Consider the following 16,671-nt stretch of genomic DNA (forward strand, 5'->3'; position numbering starts at 1 on the left):
ATACCCAACTTTTGTAGCAATATGGATGGGACTTGAAGAGATTATGCTGAGTGAAATAAGTCAAGCAGAGAGAGTCAATTATCATATGGTTTCACTTATTTGTGGAGCATAACAAATATCATGGAGGACATGGGGAGATAGAGAGAAGGGAGTTGGGGGAAATTGGAAGGGGAGGTGAACCATGAGAGACTATGGACTCTGAAAAACAATCTGAGGGGTTTGAAGGGGCAGGGGGTGGGAGGTCGGGGTACCAGGTGATGGGTATTATAGAGGGCACAGATTGCATGGAGCACTGGGTGTGGTGCAAAAAAAAAAAAAAAAAAAAATAATGAATACTGTCATGCTGAAAATTAAAAATAAATTAAATAAATAAATAAATAAATAAGGTAAAGTAAAATAAAATAAAAAAGAAAAGAAAAACAGCAATAATATCAGAAGAACTGCCCACAGAGATGAAATTGAGTATTCCCAAAGAGCTGGAAAGAACAGACAGGAAGATATCTTTCACTATTAAGCTTATGAATGCAGTTTGACTTTCAATATATGCACAGGCTTCACTCTTATTCAAATTAAATTTAAAAAAGAGTAACACAGGAGATGGGGTGACATAGGGAAACAAAAATAACCATGACCCAACTGAGCAGAGAATCCACAGTGAACAGAGCAGACATTTAGATAAACTACACGTAGCATCACAAAAGACTTAAATAATTCAAGAGTAAGAAATTTCTTCTATTGCCTAGAGCCACTTAATTTCCTCAAAACTTAGCCTATTTCTTTCTGCCTTTGGGGGGTAAAAACAATAGGATAAAATGATAGTTCAAGACATTTATTTTACAAGTATTAAAACCAAATTAATAGTACAAGAGAATATCGATTTAAGAATTTATTTCAGGGCACCTGGATTGTTCAGTTAGGTGTCTGCCTCTGGTCATGATCTCAGGGTCCTGGAATCAAGCCCCACATCAGGCTCTCTGCTCAGCCGGGAGCCCGCTTCTCCCTATCCCACTGTGCTTGCTTGTTCGCTCGCTCTCTCTCTCCCTTCCTCTCTCAATATATAAGTCTTTTTTTTTAAAAGAATTGATTTCAAATCCTAAACATTTTGTGAGAAATAATACTTTACTTGGTGTTGACAGAACTTGTTTGACTTTGAATTTCTCAATATCCGTGCTTTTCTAACCTGTTTGATCTGAAGACTAGCAGTTCCATCTTCTTTTATATCTAGGAGGTCAGAAGTCACTACCCAACACACACACACACACACACACAGGGACTCAGAGTTGACATAAATCCATCTGTGACTTTTCCTCCATCTCTAAATCATGAGAATGCTGAAAACAAACAAACAAATAAACAAACAACAACAACAAAAAAAAAAACACAACTAACAACAGCCAAGCATGACCACACTGTGTTAGAGAGAAGACTATATAATAAGTTTATTTTGTAAAAGAATTTCTAAGAGCATCCTGATCTTCAGATTTGAATCCTGTTTCTACTGATTATTAGCCATGTGCCCTCTGACAAGTTTTGCTATATCTGTATCTTTTCTCTTATCTGTAAAATGTAACCAATGGTGCTCCTAACTCCTGGAGCCTTAGAAGGGTTACTTAAAGTGTTAGAAGTAAAGGCATAGCACAGTGACTGATGCTAAATAATTGCTTAGTAAAATACAATTCCCCCAAAGAGATAGCCTCTATCCCACCCACAAATCCCCTTTGAATAATAAATGCTAAAAACTCAATCTTTTTTCATTGTTTAGGGACTATGAGATCCCCTAGAGTACCCACAGGAAGTCCCACTTCTTTAAATGAAAAAAGTCATGATTTCAGAGGTAAGACCACTGAAATCACAGATGTTAGACCACTAAGTTATTAGCTTCCTTTCAACCTAAATGAAATATTATACCAGGTAGGAGGGGAAGCAGAGAACCATATTAACTTTTTATTCTTCATGGAAAAGGTCTTAATGAAAACTTCTCAGTGATCCTCCTGCAACCTCAGAAGCCCAACCAGAACTCCCTTTGACGTCAGAGAGAACTATTTGAAGTAGGTACATCTGTGGAGTGAGAAGAAAGCCTTTCCAGAAAGCACTGACCTTCAGCCCTGGCACACCTTGTCTTCCTCTTGACCCCTAAGAGCAGAAGGGAAGCAGAGACCTTAGAAAAGGAAACAAGCCAATTTTCAGCCCAGCCGACCTCTCTCCTCCACAAAAAACAGCTGAAATAAGACCCATGCGTGGTTGTACTAACCTGAGGGCCAACATTTCCAGGCTCCCCCTGAGGTCCTTCAAAACCAGAACGTCCCTGAAAAGGAAGAAGTAAAGGGAATATAAAAGTTTAGAGGTCTACACTCTTCTGCATTTATTCTTCAGACATGAGCTCTCCAATACAGAGGCCACTAGTCACAGGTGGCTATCTATTTTAAATTCATTAGAATTAAATTAAAGGGTAGTTTCTCAGTTATACTATACACATTTCAAGGGTCCAGTAACTCCATGTGGCTAGTGGCTACCATATTAGCACAGATATAGGATATTGGAGTTCAGAAAGTTCTGTTGGTCAGTAATTCTCTAGAAGCAAATGCATTAATTCTGGTGTTTTAAAATAGCCATGTTGTAGGCACCTTTCCCCAGAGATTGTTCATGTGACAACTTTTCAGTGTTCATCATGCTGGGATGGTAGTCAGAGATATTCCTGAATAACCTGTGCTTAATATTTGAAAAACACCGGTACTTCCCTTCCTACCCATCATATAAGGTGCAGAGTGGCAGACAGAAACAGAAGGCAGAAAAGCGAGTCTCTGCACGTGTGGAGTGACCAATATGGACTGAAGATGACAGAGGGAGAGGTTACACATGGTCAGGATGCTCTCACTTCCTCAAGGTCAGAAGTGAGAAGATGAGTGATGTCCAGAGAAAATGAGTCCATCTTTCAGGAGAAATAGAAACCACTTTGGATTCCAAGTAGGGATATTTTCAGATATGCAGTAAAGTCACATGCCAACTCAGTAAGAACACATAAATAGGAAAAGAATGTGAAATACAGAAATAAAAAACATTTGTGCAAAGCTCTTCTTCCAACTGTTATTTATAATATATTAAATTCTGAAACAATATCAATATCCCACAGTATGAGGGAAATGCTGATAAAATTATGATAAGAAACACTTTTTGAAATAGTATGCAATTATTAAAAATTATGTTTTCTCAGAAGCTTAAGAAGGAGAAAAAATGTGTCATAACATTCTTTTCAAGTATGTTAAATTTTCTGAAAGAATAATTTATCCTGAATATGGAGAAAGACAAAATGATGTTTCCTCGTTTCTTTATACTATACTAGAACACATTAAAATGAGCCCATGGGATCCTTATCTGACCTTCTCAGGGAGAGTAGATTTGCCATCAACAAGTTAGGAAAGTTCCGTAAACTGAAGTTATTCTTGGCTACTGGAACTATTAAATTTTTCTCTACATTTTACTTTTCTGTATTCCCAAATATCTGTAGTGTTAATTTATTTTTAAGATTTATATATTTATTTGAGAGAGAGGAATGAGGGACAGAAGGAGAGAGAGTATCCTGAAGCAGACTCCCCGCTGAGCATGGAGCCCCACACAGGGCTGGATCCCAGGACCCCGAGATCATGACCTGCCCTGAAATCAAGAGTTGGACGCTTAACTAACTGAGCCATCCAGGTGCCCTGGTAGTGTTACTTTTATAATGGGAATTATTTTTAATATGGTAGGCTGAATGAGAAAGGAGTCTTCAGACAAGGCACTCTCATGATTGGTCTAGATTTTTAAAAATTTTTTTTTCTTAAAATGCTTATCATTTTCTTATTTCAATAGTAGACAGTTTTTTGCAGCATAGCAAAGGAATCATCTGGGCAGATGTTGGAATCACTGGGTGAAAGACTGTCGGGAAACAAGAAGTTTACAGTCTCAGAGTATCATCGCCAGATTACTTGATCATTACAAGGAAGGAAAAACTATTTTTACAATGGATAAGTCTGGTGAGCCTCATCTTCAACAGGTGACCAAATTAATGCACCAGTAATGAGACAGCCAACATAGTGTCCCTCCTGATGATTGAGAAGGGTACCGCCTAGGAACCCTTCAGTTCAGGTCATGATCCCAGGATTGAGCCTCACATTAGGCTCAGCAGGGAGTCTGTTTCTCCCCCTCCTGCTGCTCCCCAGCTTGTGCACTTCCTCTCTCTCTCACTCACTCTCTCTCTGGCAAATAAATAAAATCTTAAAAGAAGAAGGAGGAGAAAAAGAAAAAGAAGAACCACCATCCTAGGGCAAATGATACATTTTATGTTCATTAAAAATAAATAAATAAATAAATAAATAAATAAATGTAAAGAAGAAGGATACTGCCTTGCTTAATCTGCCAAAAATGCTTATTCTGAGTCTAGTCATGCGGAAACTATCAGACAAATCCTAACTGAAGGATGTTTAGCAAAATAACTGGTCAGAAATGTCAATGTCATGGAAACAAATAACTGGACAACAGTTGTGATTGAAGGATACTACCAAGGCAAAATGATTAAATATTCCACACAGTCCTTGATTAGATTTCAGAACAACAACAATAAACACAGACAAGGGCCTCATTTGGGCAAGTGCAGAAATCTAAATATGGACTGCATATTAGAAAATAATTTTGTGCCATATTAAATTTTTTGAGTGTGATGACTGTATTTTGTTTATATAAAAAAAGTACTTGTTCTTAAAAGATACTTGCTGGGGCGCCAGGGTGGCTCATTGGGTTAAGCCTCTGTCTTCAGCTCAGGTCATGGTCTCAGGATCCTGGGATCGAGTTCCGCATCCGGCTCTCTGCTTGGCAGAGAGCCTGCTTCCCCCTCTCTCTCTGCCTGCCTCTCTGCCTACTTGTGATCTCTGTCTGTCAAATAAATAAAGTCTTTAAAAAAAAAATACTTGCTGACTATTTGGAAGAGAAATGTTATAAGACCTTCAATTAATCCTTGATTAACTAAGTAAGTAATCAAATAGCTCAATATCAATATATCAAATATTACCTATGTATTCGTATAGAAAGACATAAAGCAAATACAGCTAAGTGATAAAAATCGGTATACACTATGCTGTTCTTGCAACTACAACTTTTTCTGTAGATTTAAAATTTTTCAAAATGAAAAGCCAGGGTAAAAAAAAAATACAAGTTCATCATAGAATGTTTCAAAACTTCAGAAGGTAAGGTTAAAAAAAAAAAAAGCTTAATTTCTGGGTGTTTATCTTTCCAGAACAGATATAGCTATATTCTACTAATTTGGACCTTTGGGTGCCTGGGTGGCTCAGTTGGTTGGGCTACTGCCTTCGGCTCAGGTCATGTTCCCAGAGTCCTGGGATAAGTCCCGCATCAGGCTCCCAGCCCAGGAGGGAGTTTGCTTCTCTCTGACCTTCTCCTCTCTCATGCTCTCTCTCACTCTCTCAAATAAATAAATAAGTAAATAAAATCTTTAAAAAAATTTGGACTCTTACTGAATATAGAGTTTTGTAATCTGGTCTTTTCACTTAATATTACATCATGAATGTTTTGTTTTCCTTGTTATGAAATAGTTTTCTAAACTTTTTCACAGCTTAGTAATATTTTATTGTGTACCATTGTTTATATAAACAATCCCTTATCACTGGACAGTCAAGCAATGTAGTGATTTAAAATCTAATAATCTAATCTCCATCCTTGGAGCTAAATTTTTGTGTTGGTCCATGATTAGCTTCTAGATAAATCTCTAGAACTGGAGAGACTGGATCAAAGGACATACAAACCTTAACCCATGGCAGATGCAGTTGGGGGCTACACAACACTCTTGCCCCTTTCTTTCTTGCTGAGAAAATGTTTCATTTGGGACAACACACCCAGCCCCAAGGAATGAATTATGACAAGTCTGAACCAGTCATGGAAATCTCTGTCAGAAACTTGCCTCTGTTAGAAACATGCTTTCCCTGGTATCTTGGGCAGGCGGGGCACACGGGAGCCAGTCAACACGCCAAAGGGGACAAAAAGAGAATATTGCTGACCATGACCTGATGAAAGGAAAGCGCCTTTCCTTCTGGCATTTTATGTAATCATGAAGACAAATGCTTGGGCTGCTAAGCCCAGGGACCACACTGAAGATGTAACCGGGGAAGAAAGGAGCTGAGTCCCTGATGACATCCCTGGCTTTTAATGATATCATAGAGCTATGCATCAATCCAGGAATCACCTTTCCCTGGATTATCAAAAACATGTTTATTAGCTAAACACTGTTAGTCAGGTTTTGTCACTTGCATATGAATATATATAAACTTGTATATTAAAATATACAAGCAACAAACAGTAGCCCTAGCTGCTGTGCATTGCCAGACTGCCTTCCAAAAGGCTTGTATTAGTTTTCCTTTTCAGAAGTGAGGAAAAGCAGGACGGGTTTTGCATTCCTTTCCCCACACTGGGTGTATAATGAAGTTTCTGTTTCGCTTAAAAGACTGCTTCCTTCAGGGGACTGTCTCCATCCAAACTGCAACATAGAATCTGCTCTTTGGTTCAACTCAGAACCAAATAGAGGTATCCTCCCTCTTTAAAAGTGTGTGTTCAGCCACGTCACTTTTATGAAAGATCTACATTAGTACCAGGTTTCACTAACCAAAAGAAATACAAAGAGGATTTTCACTTTTACGAAAAAGGGCAAAAAGTGAAAACAACGTTCAGTATGTATTTTGCACTGAGCCTTTACAGAGGCCCTGCCAAGCCACGCTTCTTCTCCAGGGACGGAACTGAGCATCATCTCAGCCTGTAGCAACCATAGCTTTGAACTCTGTGAACAACCATTCATCTCAATTTATTTTGTGCATCCCTTAGCAAGATGTGTCCTAAGGTAACAGGGAAGCCTAAGAGGGGTTATTAGGGGGGTCTGGGAACACTTACACATGTCTCCACGGAAATTAATGGTAATTGCTTCTTTGCTTACTCCGTTTCTGTTTATGACTGGTTTCATAGGAACGCTCTGCTTCTGCTTCAGGATAGCCAAGGAAACCTGTACCGAGGAAAGACTGCCCCCTAGAGGTCTATCTTCTAATGGAATTTAATGGACTACCTCAAGAATTTCAGCCTCTGCAGCAGCAGGCTTATGTAACTGGTGAGAGTGACTTTTATTACCCAAGTCTATTCAGGAAATACTTAGCACCCTTCTTTGAGCTCAGCACGGGAGTAGAAACCACGTGGAACACAAGTGCGGTGTGACGTGGCACCACTTCAGAGGGTCACAATTGTGGTTTGCACACACAATTCAGGGATCTAATGTTCCAAGTTAGCCCTTAGCTATAAAGTCAGCGATGGAGACCTCTAAAAACTGCAAGCAGGAGGTTCTCCCCATGGCTGGGGCGCTGTGATGCGCAGAGTACTGGACAGTTTGTCTAGAGGCTGGAGTGCTTTTCCAGCTGTAAAACCATGAGCAAATCATGGAAATGAACTCAATTCATACATTTTAATTCCCATGACAACCACTAACTCATGGAAGCTTATAAATGGTTTCTCTAACCTTCCCACCTTGCAGATGAGGAAACCAGGGCCCAGATCGGTTAAGGGGTGCTGGCCTGCTCTTCTCTTAGCTCAATCCCATAACTGATTGAGTATCTATTCACTGGGCTCTCTGATCTCAACTCACCCAAGAGAACCATCTCAATGGAGTTCATTCAAAATAAATATAACTAATAACAAGATTAGAAATTATTGTAGTAAGGAGTGACAGTTTTCTGGCATAGCTACATAGTACTGATCCTGTTACAAACTGGATTGTACTTGGGACTGGACATATATGAAATGGATATGAATGAGCCACAAAAGGGAAGAGAATCAACATCCTAAAGTTTTGTCAAAGAAGGTAATTTGGAGTCCAAAGCAAATAGAGGGTACTTTCCAGTTATAAACATTTTGCTGTGCAGACGCTGTTTCTGGAAATTGGGAATGATAAGATGTGAGGACTGAAATACTTGGGTTACTTCAGTCATTTTCATTATCTTCCAACCAGTTAGCAGTATCTACAAAGTTAACAAGTCTTCTACCTTTGGTAAGGTCTTCTGTCATGACACTTCCAATCTTCCAAACTAGACAAGTATCTTATCTTTAAAAATGGCTAGTATTCAATTCACATCAACACTGGCAGTGGTGAATAGTGAGTCAGCCGTGTAATGGCCTGACCACTTTTAAATCAAGACATCGTTATGAAATTGAAGAATTTTTAAACTGAAAAGATCTTAGGCATCACTGAGGCTGATGCTTTCATTTTGAGATGAAGAAACTAAGGATAAAGGAGATTAAGTAACTTGTGTTACTAGTATTGTGGGAAATGAGGGTTGTTTTTTTTTTTTTTTTTCAGGGAAAAAAAAAGAACCACAAGACAAGGATGCCAGGACAAGGCTGTTAAGTGGAGATTATTGTTCTGAGCTCCTGTCTCTACAGGCAGTGGAGTGCCACAGTTTTGCTCTCTATGCTGATCCAACCAGAACATTCAAGCCTTCTTCACCAGCTAGCATCTTTCCCACATGTTCCAGCATCCCTGAACAAACAGAAACCATCTTACCCTATGTCCACGCCTTCCTTTTTCTCCCTTAGGGCCTTGGATGTAACTATCTGCTCCAGGATCTCCCTGAGAAAAGAAAAGTTTGCTTACCTCAAATGGACGGGAAAGATAGGAAAAGAAATGAAAGGAAATATGATTTTTTTTAAAGGTACCAAAGTAGATATTTTAATTGTCCAGGCTGCTCAGAAATCCTGAATACTCAATGCAATTAAAGTTGCATTCAGTTCTTTAAGAACCTAAATGTTCTATAAGATGGGGTCTTTTCACAAATCTCTTATTCGTTGCAAGGCTAAGATAGGTTGAACAGATGCCTCATTGATGAATAATTAATTGTTGTCTTTGCGTCTAAGCAAACTATTTCTAAGTCCCTGGATAAAAGCAGCTCTAATCCCTCACCCAGCACTTACAGGGTCTCCTCTTAGCCCAGGCTCTCCGTGCTCTCCAGGAGGTCCAGGTGGTCCTGTTAAGCCCTTAAATCACAGGAAAAAAAAAGTGTCACTTTAAAAGATCATCCGTTGCCTAAAGGAAAGAGAACATTAAGAGGGAAAATGAGAATCACATTAAAAGAGCAATTTAGTACTTGAACTTTAAAGCATTTGCAGCTAAATAGGTGAGACTGCAATGCAGAAAAGAGCATACTTTTATTGGAAGTCTGTTTATGTGGCCCTAGGTGTGCATTACCTCGCTGAATCCTTACAACTCAGGAAGTACATAGTGCGGGCGAAGAACCCAAGGCTCAGGGAAGTTGGACCCAGTCCTCTCTACTCCTAAGTCCCTGATCTTTCTACTTCTCCCTGATATTCCTATTCACAAGAAAAAGTATTTCTCTTGTGAATTGAATACTAGCCATTTTTAAAGATAAGATACTTGTCTAGTTTGGAAGATTGGAAGTGTCATGACAGAAGACCTTACCAAAGGTAGAAGACTTGTTAACTTTGTAGATACTGCTAACTGGTTGGAAGATATATTTAGATGTTTTATGTCCTAGTCATTAAAATGCATGACTGAAAAATGACTAAAGTAACTCAAGTATTTCACACATAAGAAGAAGGCTCTCTCTATCACAGACATGGGCAGCACTGACACAGCAAGATCTCATGAAAAGGGGGCAAAAAAAGAGAAAAGTATTTCTAGCGCTCCTACTATAGAAAGAGAACCAGTGAGGTAAAGCAACTTGCCGTAAGACTATGACCTTATAAGCAAATGGTTGCCTCTCTTAAAACCTACTGTTTTGCAAATGACAGTACAGACAAAAGGTTGATATCCAGGATCTATAAAGAACTCCTCAAAGTCAACACACACAAAACAGACAATCATATCAAAAAATGGGCAGAAGATATGAACAGACACTTCTCCAATGAAGACATACAAATGGCTATCAGACACATGAAAAAATGTTCATCATCACTAGCCATCAGAGAGATTCAAATTAAAACCACATTGAGATACCACCTTACACCAGTTGGAATGGCCAAAATTAGCAAGACAGGAAACAACATGTGTTGGAGGGAATGTGGAGAAAGGGGAACCCTCTTACACTGTTGGTGGGAATGCAAATTGGTGCAGCCACTTTGGAGAACAGTGTGGAGATTCCTCAAGAAATTAAAAATAGAGCTTCCCTATGACCCTGCCATTGTACCACTGGGTATTTACCCCAAAGATACAGATGTAGTGAAAAGAAGGGCCATCTGTACCCCAATGTTTATAGCAGCAATGGCCACGGTTGCCAAACTGTGGAAAGAACTAAGATGCCCTTCAACGGAATAATGGATAAGGAAGATGTGGTCCATAGACACTATGGAGTATTATGCCTCCATCAGAAAGGATGAATACCTAACTTTTGTAGCAACATGGACGGGACTGTAAGAGATTATGCTAAGTAAAATAAGTCAAGCAGAGAAAGCCAATTATCATATGGTTTCACTTATTTGTGGAGCATAACAAATAGCATAAAGGACAAGGGGAGATAGAGAGGAGAAGGGAATTGAGGGAAATTGGAAGGTGGGGGTGAACCATGAGAGACTATGGACTCTGAAAAACAATCTGAGGGTTTTGAAGGGGCAGGGGGTGGGAGGTTGGGGGGATCCAGGTGGTGGGTATTGGAGAGGGCATGGATTGCATGGAGCACTGGGTGTGGTGCAAAAATAATGAATACTGTTAAGCTGAAAAAATAAAAAATTAAAAAAAAACTAAATGCATATAGAAGAAAAAAATCCTACTGTTTTATGGTGACATAACATAATTTTTTAAAAAGTACTATTAATGGTACCCCCTCTGTGTAGTAATTCCTGCAGAGTTGAGAAGAGCCCCCACCCTAGGAAGCTTTTTCAAGCTGTGTTATATGCCTTGGTCTAGAGGGTCTATGCCACACTCTGACCCTAATGAAATGGGACTCATCTCTGAGATCTGGTTCTCAGACACGCAAGGAATGGAATGTTCTCTACACTCTTAAAAAAAAAAAAAAAAAAGCCCCTTCTTATTGTTATTTGTAACTCTACCTTATCTCTTTTCTCACCTGATATAATGATAAAAGGGGGTTACTTAATTCTAAATTCCAACCCTGCTATCCAATTTACCAGCTAGGCAAATTTCTTCAACTTCTCTAAGATTCCATTTTGTGAAACAGATGTACCCATTCTATCAGGTTGCAATGGAAATTAAATTGAATAATCGATTAAAATGCTGAGTACAGAGCCTGGCATTTGGTTCTTATTATGATATGCCTAACTTTCTAAGTGTTTTGCTGGATACCTTCTACAAGTTAGAAGCCCTTAACATCCATTTATTGAATTTAACTGAATTGGATGGAAACTGAAGGCTCTCCAGTCTTGAAAGAAGTGGGGTGTCCCCCACCTTCTCCAAAATCTAATCCCCAAATTGCAGCTTATCAATTAAGCTTCCCTCAATAAAGAACCATTTCTTGGGGTGCCTGGGTGGCTCAGTGGGTTAAGCCTCTTCCTTCAGCTCAGGTCATGATCTCGGGGTCCTGGGATCAAGCCCTGCATCATGCTCTCTGCCTAGCAGGGAGCTTGCTTCCTCCTTTCTGCCCGCCTCTCTGCCTACCTATGATCTCTCTCTCTGTCAAATAAATAAAAGTAAAAATTAAAAAAAAAAAAAAACATTTCTTGTGACTCCCTGTGTTACTTATCAGGAAATCAGTCCCCATCTTGGGGTAAAAGCATTACACGAAAACATAACTCCACCCCTTATCTAATCCAGTCAATCAACAGAAGCTGAGTATAATAGTCCTGAGATGGATTCCTCCGGCTGGATTCCATAATTGCTTAGTAATATCTGCCATGGGCACAGGAAGGTAGAGCTGTGGTACACACACCAGGCATCTGCCTTCCCTTACATAGAAATATAATGTGGGAAAGATGTAGAGAAGGGAGAGGGCACTACAGACAGATATGGTCAAGAAGGGGGTATGATGAGGAGGAAAGAGAGGAGTTAGAAATTGGAGGGAAAGTGATATTCAAATAAACACTGGAAATGGAAGCTTGAAAAGTCACTCGGGGATGGGGTACCTAGCATGAGTTAAGACACAGAGGTGGGCATGTACGAGGGTTCTCAGGGGACAATGAATAGTACAATCTTATTGGAAAGGACACTTTTGGACTGACAGTAGTAAAGGATGTGGCTGACAGGGCTTGGGTGTGAGACTAATCACTGGTGACAGGGAGCCTTGCAAAGCCCATGAGAGCATGGTGATTACTGTTCCAAGGGTTAAGGACGCCAGTTTCCATCATTCATTTCACTAGCAGCATAAGAGGGTCTTCACTAAAGATTCCAAAGAGCTAATATTTATTGCCCTTTAACTCCCAATCTAGAACTTGAACCACTAGAGGATTATTTCCCAGAACTTAAAAATAAACTGTCAAGGTCAGTTTATGCAGTAGAAATATGAGAGAAGAATATCTTCATACTTTACCCGATTTCCCCTATTTCCTTTTTCTCCAGATGACCCTGGGGCTCCACGATTACCCTAGAAAAAGAAAAATAAGTACACAAAAAAGCTTTGTATATCAAGTCACACCAGAAACTTTTTTCACATAGTTTCACATTCTATCCAAGAGCGGAAAATTTCTTTACCATCCAACTTGTACGTGACAGACTAAATGCTCTGAATAATCATTCCTTTGAAAATAATATAAATTCCAGATAACCAAGTTTAAGATACTCCACATATGTTCATGAGCTGGTAAAAAAATAAATAAATAAGTAAACAAATAAATAAAAAACAAGAGAAATCCTTAGAGTTCAGAGTAAAGAGAAAGCAATAATCCAGAGAATAGTGATTGGCTGTCCTTAGGAATTCTGATCACTCCATGAGTGCAGTGTGAAAAACCAAATCTCATCATTTATTTTGAAGTGATCTCAACAGGACGTGTCACCACATATGAGACAGAAGCAAACAACCTCAGTGCAGAACTTAATGACATCTCACAGATGAAGTTCATTTAAAAATGAACTTAAATCAAAAGTCATCAAAAAAGGAAAAAATAAAGAAAAAGAAGGAAAAAAAGGAAAAGAGAGAAAAAAGAAAATCAAATCAATCTATCCATCAAAATTCACAACACATGTGAGGGAGACACCATGAGAGAGAAGCCAGCAGAAACAACAGGCAACAAAATCAGACTTGTAATGACTACAGCTATTGGAATTATCATATGCAGAATATAAAATAAGTATATTTCATTCATTTAAATATGTTTAAAAAAAAAGAATGAGTAAAATAATAAGCAACTGTTAAAAAAGAGACCAAGCAGAATTGAGAAAGAATCAAATAGAACTTCTTAAAGTGAAAATCAGAATAACTGAAATTAAAAATCCAATTGACAGGTTAAATGGTATATTAAATACAAGTGACATAAGAATTAATGAACTTGAAACTGGAGAAAGTACTCCAAATGCAGTACAGAAAGACAAACAGAAAATATGAAAGAGATTAAGAGACATTGCAGATAGCACAAGTTCTCACAGATTTCTAATTAGACTTCCATAAAGAGATAATAGAGAAAATGGGAAGGGTAAACATTTCAAAATGAGAATTTGCTAAGGAGTCTCCAAAACTGACTGAAGGCACAAATGCTCAAATTCAAAAGCCTAACGAGCTCCAAACAGGATAAATAAAAAGGGACCCACACCTGGACACAACATATTAAAGCCACAGAAAACTAGAAAGAAAGGGAAATTTTTAAAGCAGCATGACAATATCTTTTTAAGATTGCTGACAAAAGTAACAACAAAGAATTTGATGGATAACTTATTTTTTTTATATTTACTTGACAGACAGAGATCCCAAGTAGGCAGAGAAGCAGGCAGAGAGAGAGGAGGAAGTAGGCTCTCTGACATGGGGCTCAATCCCAGGACCCTGGGATCATGACCTGAGCCGAAGGCAGAGGCTTCAACCCACTGAGCCACCCAGGAGCTTCTTAAGCTGGAAGGATAAGATGGATAACTTCTTAAACAGTGCTAGTAAGAGACAGAAGACAATAATAGAAGCCAGAAGACTATGAAATTCCATTTTCTAAGTGCTGAAAGAAAATCATTATTTCCCCAAGATCTCTTTCAAGAAAAATGGTAAATTAAAGAAATTTTCAGAAAAACCAAAACCAAAGGAGTTTATAAACTCCATTAAAGGAAATTCTAAAAGTTGTACCTGGAGGAAAAGAAACAAGATCTTTCATGTTCCTTTGAAGGCATACGGGGAAAGTAACAAATATGAGGGTAAAGCTAAATAAGCAATGATTAAGTAAAGCAATAAAAATAACAATATCTAATTGATAGAATTTAACAAAAATAAATGGGAATAAGATACTGGACTAGGCGCCTGGGTGGCTCAGTGGGTTAAGCCTCTGCCTTCAATTCAGGTCATGATCTCAGGGTCCTGGGATCGAGCCCTGCATCAAGGTCTCTGCTTGGCAAGGAGCCTCCTTTCTCCTCTCTCTCTCTCTCTCTCTCTCTCTCTCTGCCTACTTGTGATCTCTCTCTGTCAAATAAATAAATATTTTATTTTAAAAAAAGATACTGAACTATAACATGTTATTATGGGAGACAATTGATTAGAGCTATGTTTCTAGGGTCCTTATATTTTGAGGATAAGGGCAAGTAATAGATTAGACACTGTTGAGTATGCATGCTAACATTTCTAGACTATGTATAAAATATACATATAAGTATAAAATACAGTATAGTGTTTTATATTTTAAAGTATAAATACAGAGCATAAATACCAAACTAATAGAGGAGGAATATAGAAATGAGAAACTTTCTATACCTGTTCTCCAACAAAGCCGTCAACACCTTCATCACCAGGGCTTCCCTGTGGAGCAAAGGAAGATGAAACTGTTAGGGAAAAGAGGACCAGGTGTACGTGCTTACTGCTTTGATGTTAACTTCCTTGCTAATGTTTGTTTTAGTTGGGAGGAGAATCTAGACCTTCTGAAATGGTGTTTATATACTGCATTCATATATTAAAAAACAATGATCATTTTCATTCCAAAAATAGTCCCTAGTGTTATACACTGTTTTTTCCTGACCATTTTAATTTCCAAAGAAAAAGATAAGAAACTCAAATCTAAAGGATAGAAAGACTTATTTTTCAACTTTTGCACTGGGAACAAATCTTTCACAAGACTGAATGAAACATTTCCCACTGGTTCTCTGCAAGTTAAAGGTGGTTCTTTGGTCATTGGCATTTTTAATATAAAAAGACTGGCAAATATGTCTGAATGAATTTACATAATGGAAACTCAGAAGATCTCTCAGATTAAGGAAGAATTAGATGGGACTATATCCATATGTATGTATTTGGGGAGACTTACCATAAGAAAACTCCTTAAGAATGGAAAACCTGAAACTAACTAAATAAGAGTAAAAACTGGCCCCTGCAGAGTGCCATCTCATCAAATATTCCATCACTTCCAACTCATGGCCCTTTGTTTTATCAACAATCTCAGAATGACAGTTGTATTTATTATATCGGCACCTGGGTGGCTCAGTCAGTGAAGTGTCTGCCTTCAGGTATGGTCATGATCCCAGGGTCCTGCTTAGTGGGGAGTCTGGTTCTCCCTCTGCCCCTCCTGCTCATGCTCTCTCTCTCTCCCTCTTGTTCTCTCTCAAATAAATAAAAATAAAATTTTTTAAACATATTTCTTATAAAGCATCTTTTGAAAAAGAATGTCCAGAGTTTTGCAAGCCAAATAAAATGCATATTACATGTGTGAAATAGTTGATTTACTCCTACTATCTGTACAAGGAAGTCAAGTTTCAGGCACTTTTTTTAAACCAAAGGACAGCTGAGTTAGTGCATGAAAATAAGCACACCAAACTCTCAGACCACAATTATGTGATATATTTTCTACAGGCCATATGGATGAATCAGTGGCTCCAGGAGACATGAGTAAAGAAGCTCAATCAGCCCTTGTCTGTCTTGTTCATCACTTTGTAGTCAGTCCAAGGATAATGTGGGGAACAGAGTTGGTACCTACAAAAATATCTTTCGAGTGCATGAATGAGCAAATGAGTACTTTGCCTCTGAATCTGAATGTAAAGTCGTTATCCTACTGTGCCATCTCCTTTCCTATCAACTCGTACTGGCCTCCATCTCCCATTTGACTACCAATCCCTGAATTCAGGATGCACTCTTCAAGAGCATCATGTGACAGATATGTTGGCTCAATTACTACAGATAAGTATACATTTTCATATATGTCCCTGCTTTATACCATTCATGAACATGGCAGTTTGGCTATTAAGATCATCCCACATATCCCCTTGTCAAAAAACTTTAAGTCCCACCTCACGTACACAAAGGAAAAGTAAGTGGACTCCGGACTGTTTCCCAAAGAAATTGCTCTCTAGCTTAAACAAGAGGAAGGACCGTCACCTACCTTCTCTCCTGAAAATCCTCTTGCTCCCTAAAGTTAGAAAGTAATAAAAAGAATTGAGCTTGAGTAAGATTTTTAAACCTTTGTTTCACTTAGGAAACCACATATTCCTGAATTCCAAGAAAATGCAATGAGTAGACGGAAATGAAGATTTCCTCTTCAGCAACTATAATGACCATCACAGCACTCTGATTATTA

The 16,671-nt window shown here is 38.5% G+C and overlaps 1 protein-coding gene across 1 annotated transcript in view; it reads right to left on the reverse strand.

Moving 5' to 3' along the window:
- LOC309860745 (collagen alpha-4(VI) chain-like) overlaps window positions 1–16,671 on the reverse strand; it is a gene marked incomplete at its 5' end in the record, with an annotated part of 101,520 nt that overhangs the window by 45,925 nt on the left and 38,924 nt on the right. Inside the window, 7 exon segments of the mRNA XM_082723185.1 lie at window positions 2,098–2,133; window positions 2,252–2,305; window positions 8,582–8,647; window positions 8,989–9,051; window positions 12,513–12,566; window positions 14,862–14,906; window positions 16,477–16,503. Of these exon segments, the coding sequence (XP_082579311.1) occupies window positions 2,098–2,133; window positions 2,252–2,305; window positions 8,582–8,647; window positions 8,989–9,051; window positions 12,513–12,566; window positions 14,862–14,906; window positions 16,477–16,503 (345 nt within the window).

This window comes from Mustela nivalis (genome assembly GCF_964662115.1).
Source record: "Mustela nivalis genome assembly, chromosome: 1".
Lineage (NCBI taxonomy): Eukaryota > Metazoa > Chordata > Mammalia > Carnivora > Mustelidae > Mustela > Mustela nivalis.